The following is a 16,412-nucleotide window of genomic DNA, read 5'->3' on the forward strand; positions in this document are numbered from 1 at the left end:
AAAAACCTGACGGTTCAAGTGAAGGAAGAAATGTGGAAAGGTTGAAACTATAGAGAAATTGGAGTGGGAAGGTGAAGTGCCCTCGGTGAGTGTCTGGTGCCATGGCAGAAATGTTGGTCTAGACTTGCGTGAGCATTGGCCGCGTCGAAGGGCTAGTGTTGGAGTCTTCTGTGTTGTGAGCAAGAAAGTAGATTGGGTGTCAGGCAGGCCTATTTCTTTGTTTACTTAGTTACTTCTTTATATCCTGCCTTGTTTCAAAAAAACCCAAAACCATGTGCCATGAAGTCTCTGGGGTGCCCCTCTCCACAGAAAACAGAGGAGGGGAGGGAAGGGGTAATGGATGGGGGGCAAGTATGTCTGACCCCATCATAAGATAATTTTAGGGGTAATGTGATTTCTTAGAGCCAGAGGATATTGAGGAAGTAGCTGTTGGGAGGAGGGTTTAACTGCCCAGTCTTGAGGCTTCAGAAGAAATACAGGAAGCCGAGGAGGGCTCTCCTCACTGGCAGCGTGCCCAAAACTGGGGGTGGGGGTGGGGTGGGGCAGGGGTCAAAAGGATGGTTCACTGTTTTGACCAGACCAAGAAAAACAGAGGGTGTTTTGATTGCTCAGCTCACCTCAGGTGAGCACGGAATCAGGCGCTTAGGACAGGAGGAGGCGTGCGGATTCTCGGGATGTGGAAGACCCGAGAGCTGCTCCCTCCCTGCCCCGCGTGCTCCAATCTCCTCCCCAGCACCTCCAGTAGCCAGACATCTACTGACAGCTCCAGCTCCTCCCAGCCTGGGAACGAACTGTTCCCAAGGGCTACTGTTTCATTCCTGGGAGGAGCTTAGTGGGACTGGAAGGAAAGTTCATGGGCTCTTTGCAACAAAGCCTTGGCTTCTTGTCTGACCTCTCTCAATGCCAGTCGTATTTTCCTGGGCAGTCTCCTACATGCTCATGGAATCGGATAATGATACTCCGTTCGCTGATTATCTTGAGAGATTAGGGAGAAAAGGCACATGCGTTAAAGCATCGAATACAGCATCTGACCCATGGTGGGTGTTTAATAAAAGGTCATTTTATTGCTGTGATTTTCATCCTTTGACTGCACTTTTGGACTTTGGGGCCATTTCTAACAAGTGTGAATTTGGAGTTATCTTTCATGTAAAAGTTTAAAAAGATAGCCTCTTCAGGTAACCTGAAGATCTGCCAGCCCAACATGTCAGCGTGGTCTGATTATCAGATTATCAGAAGAGTCCACGAATAATCTTCCTTCATGAGGTCTGCAGAAAGACAGCTGTGGGAGAAGGGAAGGGGAGTTCCAAGACTAGAACTTTGTTGAGTTAGGGAACATGGTGGCCTCGCCTTTCCAGTCATCAAACGCTGTGCTAAACACAAGCACTCCTGACCGGTATTCCTGTCTTAAAGCACTTTGGTTTAACAAGGATAGGCTTTGTTATTAAGACTGTGGCGTGTAATAAAGTGAATCTTCTTCACTGCTGTGTATTAGTTTAAAGTGTAGGAGGAAGCCTGGTGCATATTGTTGTTTTCTTGGAAAACTTGGAGTCTCAGAGCTGGGGGTGGGAGGCAGGGAATGTGTGTGAAAGAGGATGGAAGATATCCTCTTTGCACCTTGAGATTCTCTTCATTGGAAAAGATAGGTATGCTGCAACAAAGGGCAAAATATCTTTTGACATACATTGTTAAAATTTTTATTAACATGGTTTTATTTATTTATTCATTCATTTATTTATAATTTTTTTCAATGTTTTATTTATTTCTGAGAGAGAGAGAGAGAGAGAGAGAGAGCGAGCTTGAGCAGGGGAGGGTCAGAGAGAGAGGGAGACACAGCATCTGAAGCAGACTCCAGGCTTTGAGCTAGCTGTCAGCACAGATCCCGACGCGGGGCTCGAACCCACGAACCGTGAGATCATGACCTGAGCCAAAGTCGGATGCTCAACTGACTGAGCCACCCAGGCGCCCCTATTAAAATGGTTTTTAATTAAGTGTGTTCATCTGAAATGGATGCTTTACCTGCAGAGCCATTTGTGTGAAATGGATCCATCCATACACCATTTCCAGCAAGGGCTTTTCCTGGGACATTTCTCTCAACATCATACCTTTTTTTCCCCTTTGTCCTCTTCTCTTGAAAGGTGGGTCTCAGTCACAGGGCAAGGGAATCCCACAGACCCCTCACTGTATCCGAGCCCACATTCTGCCAAGAGCTGCACTCTGCATAGAAGAATCATAAATGAATACGGTACCATTCTGGTCCTCCGACAGCTTAAAACCAAACATATAGAAGAGACTGTCAGTATGGTTTTGAGCCAACCATAACCCTGAGTCTGAGGTCTAACCTTTTTGAGGCATGATTTCAGACTCTTGGAAGATGAGGTTAGGGCCTTGGGGTGGGTGGTCGCAGAAACATGATGGTAGGATATTAACTCTCTGCTGAACACAGATAGTCTGTCTTTATTCAAGCACAGGAAGATAATTTGCAGTATATAAAAGTGTTTTCTTTTCCCTTCTATATAGAAAGAACACAGTGACTATGAAAGCTCTTGGTGGCAGCTATATAGTGAGGCCCACACAGAAGTCATTGGACCTGTGCCATTTTTAACATATATAAATAACCTTATCAATGGGTCGGTGGTGATTAGTTTAATTTGATGGAAAAAATATAACTTGATTAGAAGGCAGGTAAACAGAAAGAAGGCATCAAATGGGCTATTCTCATGAACGAATAATTCCATGGAAAGAATAATAGTTTATTCGTTCAATAAATATTTTCTTGAATCCTTACCATAGGCCTTGCATAGTTTTGGATGACCAAGAATGACCAGAGAGATTTGAGACTGGGATGACTCTTTGCTAGGGAGCTGAGTGGTGGATTCCTAGAAACGACTAAATCTGGGGGATGAAAAAACAGCTGTGGGGCTAGACAGTAGCCTGTAAATCATGCCTTGAATGGTGTTTGAAACACGCATGTGAAATCCAATTGCACATTTTAATAGGGAGAAGCTGTGGGGCTGTTGGCTTTCAGTTCGGGTTTCCCACACTGCAGATGCCAGGACATTGTGAACACAGGCACCAAAAATGTGTTGCAGGCCTGGGGGGAGTAGAGATCCATAAAACCAGGGAAATCACCAGTGTGTCCTTGGCTTTCCGATTCCCTAGCGAGGGATGTGAATAAAACTAGTTGACATGCTCACTGCTATTTGCAGTGGTCAAATGCTTGCAGTCTTGAGAGCGAGCCAGTCTTCTCTGGCAGGAGGAAAACGGCTGAGAAAAGAAGGTTCTTCCAAAGCTGCTTTCCCTCCCAACCTAGAGGGAGGGAGAGGAGCCGAGAAGGCAGAGAGAGACAAGAAGGTGGAGGGGAGACGTCACCCCAGCTGCCTGACCACACAGCGGTTCTGAACATACACAGGGCTCTTGGGCTCTGGGCTGTCAGTCTTGACATGTTTCACCAGCACGAGAATCCTTTCTACATTCTCTGTGATCAGTTGTTGGAAAGAAAAGCAAGGGCTGTGTGGTGGTGGTTGTGTGTGTAGGATAATGGGAAATGACACATAATTGCTATTCTAAACAATGCATTAAGGGGAAATCATAAGGTTGTCAACAAAAGGAAGTGCTTTCTGTGTTTGTGTTTACCGGGTTCCTTCTGCCTTATAAAATATAGGACTGGATTTTATCACGCTTTTTCCACCTCTATAAAATGACAAAGAAACTGGAATAGCATAGTTTAGTTATGAGATTTGTTTGGCTCTCAGAAGCTGCATGAAACATGGGCAGTGGCTATCTCACTTAAAATTGAGCTGTATGGTTTCTAAGAAGTCAGGCCAATGGTGACGCTTCCTTGTTCTCCTCCCTTGAATTTCTCGCAAAGAACAGATTATTTTCTTCTGTCTACCCAGTTAAGATGCATGGAACTGCCGGCTTTAGGAAATAGCCACCGTGATGCGTTTAAAACAAAAATTAGACACTAAGACCTGGTACAAAATGAACAAAGTGAATGAGAATAACATAGTTCTTCGGTCAACCTAGGGAAAACACCGTGAACTTTTGGTCATGCTACCTTTTTCTCTTTATAGTGTGGGTCTCGATACAGTCTGCCCAGTGGAGAAGTCTGTGCTGTTACGATTTAACAGAAAAATGTAAGGAGCTTTTTGATTTTTTATTTTCTATTGGTAAAGATTTTCTGTTAGAACTTTCCAGTTGGCTTTTCTATTCTACACTCTAGAATAATGCTTGATAAGCACTATTTTTATCCAGATAACATCTCGTTGAAGAACTATAGGCACTTCTTCGTGTCATATCAAAGTCCTCTGCATTGTGTGAGGGGTTTACCATTTGGTCACACCTTCCCATTCCAGAGTGGCCTCACTAACAAGTACTGATGGGCACCATCTCTGTACATGTTCCCACCCACCCCCCACCCCCGTCATCTGACTTCTGCATTTCTACTCCAGTGCCTTTGAATGGGCTCTCCCGGGAGCTGGGAAGGATTTCCTCCCTGCCTGCTTCTGTCTGTGAGCCTCTGACTTTCACTTTCTCTGAAGACTGACTTTTACTGGCCCAACCCTCTACTCTGGTAACTGCTCTTTTTAAATTGTTTTTAAAAGTCTGTTTAGTTTTGAGAGAGAGAGAGGGAAAGAGAGAGAAACAGAGTGTGAGTGGGACAGGGGCAGAGAGAGAGGGAGACACAGATCCAAAGCAGGCTCCAGGCTCTGAGCTGTCAGCACAGAGCCTGACACGGGGCTTGAACTCATGAACCACGAGATCATGACCTGAGCCAAAGTCAGGTGCTCAACCAACTGAGCCACCCAGGCGTCCCTATTCTGGTAACTCTTCTATCGATGATCTCTTCAGTGCTCTACTTAAACTCCTGGGTATGTTGTTGGTTCTGTCCCCTAATATCTAATGGGGACAGTTAGGTAAAGGTACATACCGAGTATTTCTTCTGAATGACCAGCAATTTCTCAGAGACATCACAATTTTCAGTTCAGTTAATTGTATTGAGTCTCTTATGTCTAACTCCACAGAACCAAATTGTAGGAGGGTACATTTATTTCATTTCCATTTAAGAGTAAAGTTCCAGAGGCAAACATTCTAAAGATGAACCCTCAGGGACTGGTTTAACAGATTTTTATGAAATATTCTGTAAGACGAAAAGATCTACTTTGACAAAGGGTTTTAAACATTGTCATTGTTTTCTGCATAACCAGAGCTTCTATAGAGGTGGGAAACTGAAGGTTGAAACAGAGTATAAGCCTTTCTAGAAAGTGCAGTAGAGCTGGAGAGGTGTGACATTACTAGTGTGGTCCCCTGGCAGCAGAGCCAAATGCACATGGTCCTTGACCCTGGAGGCGGCTAGCTTCTTCTCCGTATCTTTGAAAAAAAAAAAACCAAAAATGCGTTTGGTTGCAGTGGAATCCAAATTCACTGAATTGGAAGCTATGGGATGAAACTGACCAACAGAGCCTATGGATTAATAACATCTTCTGTTCTACCTCAAAATTTTACCCACCAAGATTTTAACATGATATATTGGTTAGAAGAGATGCTCTTTATGAGACTTCTACTGGGTGATTTATAGATAAACCAGGGATGGGCAAACTGTTTTTGGAAAAGGCCAATTAGGAAATGTTTCCAGCTCTGTGAGCCATACAGCCGTAAACACTGTGTAAGTAAAAGGATATGGATGCGTTCTAATAAAACTTTATATACAAAAACAGGGAGGGCCAGATTGGGCTTCTGGGCAGTGTGTCACTGACCTCTGCTCTAGATGGCAGGGTGGGGGGATTACAGCAATACCCATGAAATTAATCCAGTCTTTAATAAATGTCATTATAACCTTTATATTTAACACAGAATATTCCTAGATGCCACTTAAAACATAACTTGACCTAAATATATTCTTTATTTAATATGTGAAATGTAGGGCATTAGATAGAATTTTTTAAATATTAGCCTGTGAATTACATTTAAGCTTAAAAGAAAATCTTCTCTAAGAATTATGTTGAGTCTAGCACCAAGCTATCAACTCATTTAACCTTGACTGCGGCAGTACTTGACACTTAAAAATTAAGATCTGAGATGCCTGCTTTTCAAAGAGGAGCTTTTCAGATTTCTAAATAGGTCAGACATAAAATTCAACCTTTAAGAGGATCCAATTAGTTGCTAGGGCATCAGACCTTCCACACAGGTTCCAATTGCAATCAGATTTCTCTTGGGGTGAAAGAAAGAAGAGGTGGTTTCTTTAAAAATGACAATAATGAAATGGAGACTCTAGAGTGAATAATTCTGAAGTACAAAATTTACACCATTTCTAGCACATGAGATACAAGGCATAATTTTAATGGCTTGACCATAATTTTTAATAGGTTCTGCTGGTCACAAAATTATCTGACCAGAGACTACTAACCTTCCCTTTTTGACATCAGACTTTCTACATTAAAATGTGATCTAGAGTTTATTTTAATGCTTCTTATGAAGAATGGTGTTTCTACTAGAAAGATTTAGAAGTTTGCAACCTCAGTGGTGCAGTGGGACACATGATTCTGTATCTTCTGTCACATGCCCAGTGGTCCTTAGAGGTAAAGCTGTTAGAACTTGGTATCAGTGGCAAATTCAAAACCTTCAGAATCATCACCACCCCAAAGTCGAGTGTCATGTGATAGACACTTCCCAAAGAATCCACCTGCCTGAGATTCTGTGACTTTTTGAATTAGCCACAGTTTCATGTGCCAAGGATTAAAAAACGTTTCAAGTGTAGGCTTTCTGTGTCCTGGGAACTTAGTCAACTAACCCATCTCCCTCTTCTCATGCCAAGAAAAACACTTGTTCATCAGAAATGTAAGCATATATCACTGAACTCATTCGGAGATAGCTCCTAGCAGTGCTGGAGTTTGCTTCACAATTCCATATCTGATATTTGCATCTTTTGGTGGATGGCTTAGATATTACCTTAAGTCTCCTAGAACCCATCTTGTGGGAAGTAACTAAAAGAAAGAAGAAATCTGCTTTATTCTTTGGCAGAAAATATATTCTGTCAATGATCGAATGCTCTAAAACCACTCATCTCGGTTCTTTTTGGAAAGACTTTCTCTTCTTCTCATTGCGTGAACCAAATTTTCTTTCCCTGGAACTGGAGCTAGATATTTTAGCCTGATTCTATTTGATATAAAATCCTTCAAACTCTTCTTGAGACTTGTGATTCTATAGGTCCTCTCCTTGTTTTCTTTTTTTTTTAATAGTTTATTGTCAAGTTGGTTTCCATATAACACCCAGTGCTCATCCCCACAAGTGCCCTCCCCCATGCCCATCACCCCCCTTCCCTTCTCCCCCACCCCCATCAACCCTTTTTGTTCTCAGCCTTCAAGAGTCTCTAGTGGCTTGCCTTCCTCCCTTTGTTATCCGCTTCTCCCATGGTCCTCCGTTAAGTTCCTCCTAATCCACCTATATGTGCAAACACATGGTATCTGTCCTTTTCTGCCTAACTTATTTCACTCAGCATAATGCCCTCAAGTTCCATCCACGTTGCTACACATGGCCAGATTTCATTCTTTCTCATTGCCATGTAGTATTCCATGGTATAGATAAACCACATCTTCTTGATCCAATTGCCCGTTGATGGACACTTAGGCTCTTTCCATGTTTTGGCTATTGTGGAGAGTGCTGCTGTGAACATTGGGGTTCATGTGCCCTATGCATCAGCACTCTTGTATCCCTTGGGTAAATTCCTAGTAGTGCTATTGTTGGGTCGTAGGGGAGTTCTACTGTTAATTTTTTGAGGAACCTCCACACTGTTTTCCAGAGGGGCTGCACCGGTTTACATTCCCACCAACAGTGCAGGAGGGTGCCCGTTTCTCCACATCCTCACCAGCATCTAGTCTCTTGATTTGTTCATTTTAGCCACTCTGACCAGCGTGAGGTGGTATCTCAGTGTGGTTTCGATTTGTATTTCCCTGATGCTGAGGGACGCTGAGCATCATTTCATGTGTCTGTTGGTCGCCTGGATGTCCTCTTTGGAGAAGTGTCTGTTCATGTCTTCTGCCCATTTCTTCACTGGATTATTTGTTTTTTGGGTGTGGAGTTTGGTGAGTTCCTTATAGATTTTGGATATGAGCCCTTTATCTGATATGTGATTTGCAACTATCTTTTCCCATTCTGCCTTGCTTTCAAATATTGTTCCGCACTGGAGGATTTTACTCAAGCAGAAGGGAAGGGTATTGGATTTTGGGGAACCAGCATGAGCGAGCCATGATTCAGAGGTAGAGATCCTAGGACAGTCTTGCTGGATCCAGCAAGAAGGTATGTCCTGAGCAGGAGGAGTAGGGGAAAAAGAATTTTTTTCCAGTGCAGAGATGGGAAGAAGATGCTAGAAATAATCTTTTAGAAACAATGATTAGTTATTTTTTTAAAAAATTGTATGAGTTTGGATGGTATAGCCCAGGAAAGCATGTCCAAATGATACACACATTTTCTTGTTGACTCACTCATCCTAAAGAATATCCTACGGAAGAAATCCCAGTGGTGGTGGTTAAATAAAAATGGCAAGGCAAGTAATGGCCAAAGTGACATGAGAGGTTCAGGTAGGAGGGTCTGCTTGCTTTTTGCTGGATTCAGTCCCTTGCAGCCTGTGCCCAGGAAGGGGTAACTTCCTGTCATAGAGGCTCTTTACTTGGCAAGAAGTTTCAGAGTCTTGAGTGCAGGGCCCAGCTAAGATTTTATTTACCAGTATGTTGCTCTTTGAGAAGTCATCCCAGGGTTAGGCTCTCCAGCTTCCTCGGGGACATAGAATATTCTTAGATGAATTCATGAAGCCGCTCTCCTTATGTCATTTTTTATTTTCATGCGCATGAGCCCTCCACCAAAGCGACAGTGGTAGCCAATCAAGCAGCGGGGCCATTAAAAGAACCCTTAATCGAGTCCTTTGCTTTTTAGCATCGCTGGCTGTTTTTTCCTCCTTAACCAGTTTGAAAGTCATCCATTCTGGTTTTGTGATAAAGAGTTCTACATATCTCTTGTTTAATTTCTACGTGATAAAATTAATCGTGAATTTTATATTTTTGAATTCTGCTGATTGCTGCAAATTTGTCATCTGATTTAATATGCCTGACGAATCAGAGGTACAAATTATTAGTCTCATTTTACAGATAAGGAAACTGATACACAGAGGAGCAAAATGATGAGTCTAAGAGTCCTAAAACACTTGGATTCAGATAAGCTTGTGCCCTTAACCTTTGTGTCATCTCATGGGAGTCTTGTAGCAGAAATGCACATCCATGATCCAGAATGGCTAAGATGCAGCCTCCGCTTCTATGTTTGGGGACCCTGAAATCTTCCAAAGGAAACTAAAGGCAGGGTTTTATTATTGACTGATATTTGGAGCTTAAATTAATGGATACACAGATAATCTGTGTTTGGTTGGAAGAGCAGAATAGAGTGAAGTTGGAAACTGTGCATTTGGATTTCAGTAGTTCTAGCCACGGAGAGAAGAAATGGAAGAGTCCTGGAGGGCTTCTTGGAAAAGGTAGGACTCAGGCCGGGCCCTGAAGGATGAATGAGTTTTATACAGGCAGGAGGCAGTCCATTCAGGGTGGGAAGAGTGTTAGAAGTGAGTAAACCTACAGAAGAGGGGATCCTGGGACACAAAGAGACCAATCTGGCTAGAGTGGAGGGTGTATGTTCCTGAGAGGGCAGATGGTGAGGTGAGGAGAGGTAGAGCCAGACTACAGTGATACTTAGTACCAGGAAGGGGTCTTTAAATTAAAGTTGCAGGCTGAACAGGGAAGGCCAGCAGCAAGGTCTCTATCTCCTTTGGAAGCCGGAGGGTACTCTTGAACTAGAGGTACAATCAGCTAGCATCTATAGTCTTTGAGAATGAATGTGCATTAGAAATAGTCATGAGTGGTAGTTCTCTCCTTTTAAGATGCCTACCATGGATTGAGGCACCTGGGTGGCTCAGTCGGTTAAGTGTCTGACTTCGGGTCAGGTCATGATCTCACGGTTCATTAGTGCGAGCCCCGTATCTGGCTCTCTGCTGTCAGCACAGAGCCTCTCTCAAAAATAAACATGAAAAAAGTACAGTTTAAAAAAAAAGATGCCTGCATAGATTATTCTTTTTGATTATGAAAGTAATACTCATAATTAAAGAACAGCTTTATGGCAATACATAACGTGAAATACCAGCCTTAATGCCAGCCTTTTTGTTTCAGTACCTGAATTAACTAACCTGAATTAATTAATCTGTTAACAGTTTGCTGTGGACTCATCTAGGTGTTTGTTCTCTGCATATACACACATAGGTTCTGTTTTAGTTTTTTTTTTTTTTCTTTACAAAACTGGGATCATAACATACCATTTTTTTTCATGTTTTTCCTCTCAATAGGTTCTGTCATTGCTTGACTCCTGATATTTTAAAATCCGAGTGTCCATATCTCAAGATAAACAAAAATGATTCCCTTTCATAAAATGAAGAGAGAAAATGAAGAGTGTGTGTGTGTGTGTGTGTGTGTGTGTGTGAGAGGGAGGGGGAGAGAGAGAGAGAGAGAGAGAGAGAGGAAGAGACGGGGATAATGTGTTTAGGTTGGGATTCTCAGATAAGACCTTTGCAGTTTTGTCAGTCAAAAATCCACTAATTGTGTTAATTTTAAGAAATTTCTTATGTAAAGTTTTTTTCCCTACTGCATAAGGCTTAAAACATTTGAAATATTGACAAGTTGTCCATAAGTTAAATGACAAAATCAAGATCGCAGACTGTCTAGACCGTTCTGAGTATGAGCTATAATGAGATTTTGCTAGGTGATAAATATAAAATATGCTGGGTAGCTTCTGACCCTCATATTCACTTCCAGTAATAGACTTGCCAAATATTCTTATAATTGTCGCTTGTCGTATCTGTCTCCCCAGCTAAACTGTGTGCTCTCTGAGGTCAAGGACTGTTTCAGAGCCCTGGCAGTTTGGCAGGCCGTTCAATAAATATTTGTTGGTTTGAATTAGGTCAGCAGAAGGAACCACACACGAGGGAAACTGACAAATAATAGTTTGTATGTGGAAAAGCCTGGGAATTTAGTGACTGAGCTCAGCTGTGCCACAGCATGTTGGGAAAAAGCCAGTGGAATCAGGCTGCATGTGCCGTGCGCTATACGCTGTCCTGCGCTGCTGCCCGTTTCCTTGGTCAGCCTGTCTCCTCCAGTTAACTAACTTTGGCCTTCTCCCCACTGACCGCACCACATCCCTTTCAACTTTATTCAACCAAAGTGACCAATCTCTTTCCTCCAAGTGGCCAAGAAGAGTGAACACATTCCTTACTTTCTGCCACCTTGTGAGAGTATTTGTTTCCTTTATTTAATAGTCCCTTTTCAAAATGCCTGCTCTCTGCTTATTTTCTTCTCCATACTGGAATGTTCTTTTTCCTTCCTCAGTGAACTCAGAGCCAGGTTCACAGCTTTCCTTTTCATTCTAGCCATGACCATCGTGCTCTGGAATTCCAATATACTAAGACGTGATGATAAGGACCCAAAAATGGTTGATCCCTTCAGGTGGGGAGACTTACCTCCTTCCCGACTGTGCTCCAACCACCATTCCCCTGTGGCCGAATTCACCATTATAACTGCTTCACGCCCGGCTTCTCAAATGCCTAATTCTCTCCGATCTCTCTACCCAACCCAAGCCCTGGAGATTAACCGTTTCAGGGGGGCTTTCTCCAGCATCCTGTGTCTCGAACTCCCTTGTCCTTCTCTGGTGTCCAACTTGTCAGACCCCAACCCTTAAAACTCCTCACTCCGCTTCCTCTGACTTTAGCCAGGCTTCCTGGCTCCAATCCCAAGCTTTTCCGATCTGTTTTCAAGGTTACCTTTGTTAGCCACAAATCTGATTTATTTTTAAGAATAAATTTGAGCTTATTCAGATTCATCCCCTGACAACACGAGTTTACCTGTAGTATTCCAAGTGTTTCTCTTGAGTGAAAGAGACCGGAATGGAGTCACAACCACTGTGCTAGAAGTTGCAGATAGCTTCAGTCTGTCTTGCCTGCCCCAAAGCAAGTAGTGGACAAGTGGTGGGAGCAGCTACGTAAGTAATAGCCTTGGCAGGCACACATGGTTATACCTGTGCGTGGTGATCTTCCCGTTACTCATGTTTTGGTTTTTTAAAATTTTGCCCATGGGGAAGTTCTTAATTAGGAAGACAGAGAGGGGAGGATGACCAAGAGTAATGCCACCACCGTGCCCATCAGAAGAGACCATTGCGATAACTAAGTCAAAGGCAGTGAAGTAGAAGTACAATTCCTGACTGACCCGTTGAGAGTGATAAGTCCTACATACTATTATGTTAATAATAAAAGAAGATCATTTTTGCTAGCACATCTACAGTATACTTTTGCATTTTTGTTGTTACCTACATGCTGGAAGACTGGGAAACCTAACTCTCGAAAATACTGAAGACAATGTAAAAGACTGATTTATTTTTTTCTCCTTATTCTTTTTCTATGACTTTATTTTTAAGCGCCTCTATCCCTGTAGCTTAACAAAAAGGTTTATAGTACCTTTCACTATATTGCTCCCTCTTCTCATTTTCTGGGATATTATCCAGATCATAGTTAGGCCTCGGGAAGAATGTTGAGAACATAGACGTTCACCTATTATGTGTTGTCAGCTGCAACGAGTTTGAGAACTATGGGATGGAGGTATGGTAGTTCTGTGCAAGTCAAGGGCAGGCTTATGAATTTATATATTTGTTTATGGATTTATTGACCTTTTTTTTACATTTAAATCCTAGTTAGTTAACAAACAAAGAAGTATTGGTTTCATGAATAGACTACAGTGATTTCATCACTTATATACAATACCCAATTATTGGCCATTTTCTAAATTGAGAGAAGGCAAAAAGAAAAAAACCACATATGGGAAAAAAGTTTTGAAAACTACCATACCGAGCAGATTGGTCGTTTTCATACTAATCATCATAATCCCAGTAAAAGAGGTGACTCTACTTGAGCTGGCCACATAAAGCCATAAAGAGTTGAGAAGTGCTGAGGGCCCGGGACTAGAACCTTCTTGTAGACCAGGGGTCGTGGCTCTGGAGTCTGGGCTTCCGGTGTCTGGAAGGGCTGTAAGAGTTAATGATACTAAAGGGTCAGCAACATTCAATGACACATCAAGCCTGTCCCAAGTTCTCCCCGGGTATTCTGGTGGCTGTGGCTCCCCTCAGACACTCAACTTGGGAAACGTCCAGATGTTCCACGAAACCTCTTTCCCAGCTCGTAACCATTTATTATTAGTGGAATTTAGGAGGTGTGCTGCAGTACTGGCATCAGGTGGGGGACTCCTGTGTATCACTGGGTTCATTTAAATTTTTTTAAATGTTTATCTTTTTTTGAGAGACAGAGCCAAAGTGGGGGAGGGGCAGAGAGAGAAGGAGACACAGAATCGTAAGCAGGCTCCAGGCTCCAAGCTGTCAGCACAGAGCCCAACTTGAGGCTCAAAGTCATAGATCGTGAGATCACGACCTGAACCGAGGTTAGATGCTTCACTTACTGAGCCACTCAGGTGCTCCTCACTGGGTTCATTGTAAGTGAGCAAAACAACTTGAGCTTCTGAAAATTAGGGGGCAAATGATCTTTTGGAAACCAGTTCTCTGCATAGACCCTCTTGAACAGTTTGCCCTGGGATGTTGGGCCCCTGGGTGTGAGGTCTGGCCCGAGAGCTGCTACAGGCCCCAATCCGGAAACCCATCACACTGTAGGCTGTGAGACACCCACCTGTGCAGCCTTTGGCGAAAGTCCCGTCCTCCTCCATCTCGTCTGAGTGTGCTAAGATAAACCACTTACCCTTCGCCGAGCCTCTGTTTCTCACATGTGAAATAATGATGATGCCTCCTTTGTGGGGTTATTTCAAGGATCAAATGAGACAACATGTGGAAATGCTTTCATATTCTAAGTTGCTGTCAGAATATTAGATATTAAAGTCGTATAATAGAAGTAAGTTTCTTGTCAGTTTATAAGCATTTGGCCTCATCTAGAGATCGGTGAGGATGTTTTTTAATAAAACAGGAAAAATAGTTTCATGTTTAGCCTTAGAAACTGAATGAAGTTTCTTTACAAAGCTGTTTCTTTGGAGTCTAAAATAATTCAGTGTTTGGAACATGGTGTTTAATCTGGAGCCCTGTTGATCTAAATTTATTTGAACTTTGGGGCTTAATTGAAACCATCCACACAAGAAAGTCCTTAGCACTTGAAGCTCTAATGGGCTGGTGAAATGCATTGATAAGTCCCAGTGTCAGACATCATTGGTGTTGTTATTACTGGCCCTAATCATTATATCTTTATTTGTAATCTTAATTCTATCTTTAATTAATGATAGCCATAATTTATTGCATGTCTATTGAGTGAGTACTTTACAAACATCTCATTTCATTTTTGTCCACAGGACAATCCCATGAGATAGGAACTTCCATCACCAGCTCCCTACTGTTTTCAGAAGGAGGAAAAAAGGCCTAAGCAAGGTCATGGTCACCACCTGGCAGGCTGGGGTTAGGATGCATGTCCACCTGATTCCACAGTTCCATTTCCTGTGTCACACGGTTTCCCTAAACCTCAGTTCTTAGACGTATTACTTCCCCTTGGAAAGTCTGAAAAGGGGTATCTCTGTGGGCCCCAGGAAAGTGCTCCTTGTTTTAACTATTAAAACCATTCTTGGATAGGGGCGCCTGGGTGGCTTAGTCGGTTGAGCATCCGACTTTCGCTTAGGTCATGATCCCGCGGTTCGTGGGTTCGAGCCCCGCGTCGGGCTCTGTGCCGACTGCCAGCTCGGAGCCTGGAGCCTGTTTCAGTCTGTGACTCCCTCTCTCTCTGACCCTCCCCTGCTCACGCTGTCTCTCTCTCTCTCTCTCCTAGAAATAAATAAAAATATTAAAAAAAACAAAACAAAACAAAAAAAACCCCATTCTTGGATATGACCTTCTGTAGTTTGTTCCTGCAGTTGCAACCTTAGCCTCCAAATCTCTTAGAAGAACCAATATTCTTTTTGGTTTTATACTTTCTACTTACTCTCTTCTTACATTTCTGGAATCCACGTTCTACCTTCAGCATTTCATTGAGACCGCTCTCATGAAGGGACCTCATGTTGGCTGACTCCAGTGATGTTTTCTCTGGGAAAGAGTCCGTCCTTCTTGTTCACACCTGCTGCCTTCTCCTCCCTCTCTCTTTCCGGAATCCCTGGTGTTGAGACTGGCCCTTAGCATGGTAATGACATGGGCTGACAGCGACTCCAGACAAACAAGTCCATGGCCTCATCCTTCTTTTTTTGTCCACGGCATTTAAAACTGCTGGCCTTCCTCCCAGGGAAGTTCTCCTCCCGTGGGTTGGGACCTGCTGTCTGTTTCAGGCTCTCCTGCGGCCACACTCGTAGCACCCTGTCTTCACTGTGTTTTCACCGCTTTTCCTCCAGCTGCCAACACACAGACCGTGGTCCGGTCTTCAGGCCTCTTGGTCTGGTCCTTGGTGCTCCCCCTTCACACACATCGGGAATCAACTCACTTTTTAAATGATGTGGTCAAAAATCTCCACTTCCAGCCCGAACCTGTCAGGTTCCACTCCAGACCCTCTTTTCCATCTGCTTCTCACGTTCTTCACCTCAGGGTCTCACGCAGCCTTCACCTCAGAGGTTCTGAAAGGAAACCCCTTACCTTCCTCCCAGACTCGCCCCTGTGCCAGGGCTCATGGTAGCCAGCTGGACTCGTCTGCATCTTAAGGCCTTCTTGGCCAACGATCCATCAGCCGCTAAGCTGCCCAAAAAGTCCTGTCTCCTTCTTCTTACCCCTCCTCCGCGCTCCTTCTCTTACCCAAGCCATCCCATCTCCCCCTGCAAACTCCTCCCTTCACCCACTCCGTGCACTCAATAATGTGCATTATTCTCCTACTCCAGAATCTTTTATCAGCTCTACACAGCCTGTTTAAAAACAAAATTCCCGCCCTCAGCATTGTGCATGCCCGTCCCCAGCCACGCCTCCCGGCCTCTCTTCCCACATGTCCCCACCATGCTTGTGCTTCAGAGTTGTGGGCAAATTCCTTCACTTTTATGATGCTTCTCATGGCATCCCTGACGTGTCAGCTCGCCCTCCTCCGGAGTCCTCTGGTGCTGTGGCCTACCTCTCTTGGGGTTGTGTGGGGTCCATGCTGCCAACTCTGTGGTATTACCAGAAAAGGAGCTCATTAGGGACAAGCTTTTTGTCCTGCTCATCTTTATATTCTAAACATCTGGCATGAGGCCATTTTCTTCCTAGAGTAGATGTCCTATAAATTTAAAATGAAATTTAGTTGTGTCCTATAGATAGTCATGAAACAGTTTAAAGCAGCAAATGTACGGTTTTTTTCCTTACTGCAGAACCCCGTTGTCTTCCAGCCACTCTGCTGGCAACAGATGGAA

General features: G+C 43.4%; 1 protein-coding gene across 9 annotated transcripts in view; it reads left to right on the forward strand.

Moving 5' to 3' along the window:
• Positions 1-16,412, forward strand: part of ZNF462 (zinc finger protein 462) — a 141,719-nt gene that overhangs the window by 74,581 nt on the left and 50,726 nt on the right. For 6 of the 9 annotated variants that reach the window (XM_039239479.1, XM_039239469.1, XM_039239504.1 and 3 more), the window contains one exon: positions 4,074-4,136. The exons of the other annotated variants lie outside the window; for them this stretch is intronic. In XM_039239479.1, the coding sequence (XP_039095410.1) occupies positions 4,074-4,136 (63 nt within the window). The remainder of the gene's footprint in view (positions 1-4,073; positions 4,137-16,412) is intronic. 9 annotated transcript variants of the gene reach the window in all.

This window comes from Hyaena hyaena, unplaced genomic scaffold (genome assembly GCF_003009895.1).
Source record: "Hyaena hyaena isolate Hyena2069 unplaced genomic scaffold, ASM300989v1 scaffold_6, whole genome shotgun sequence".
NCBI lineage: Eukaryota > Metazoa > Chordata > Mammalia > Carnivora > Hyaenidae > Hyaena > Hyaena hyaena.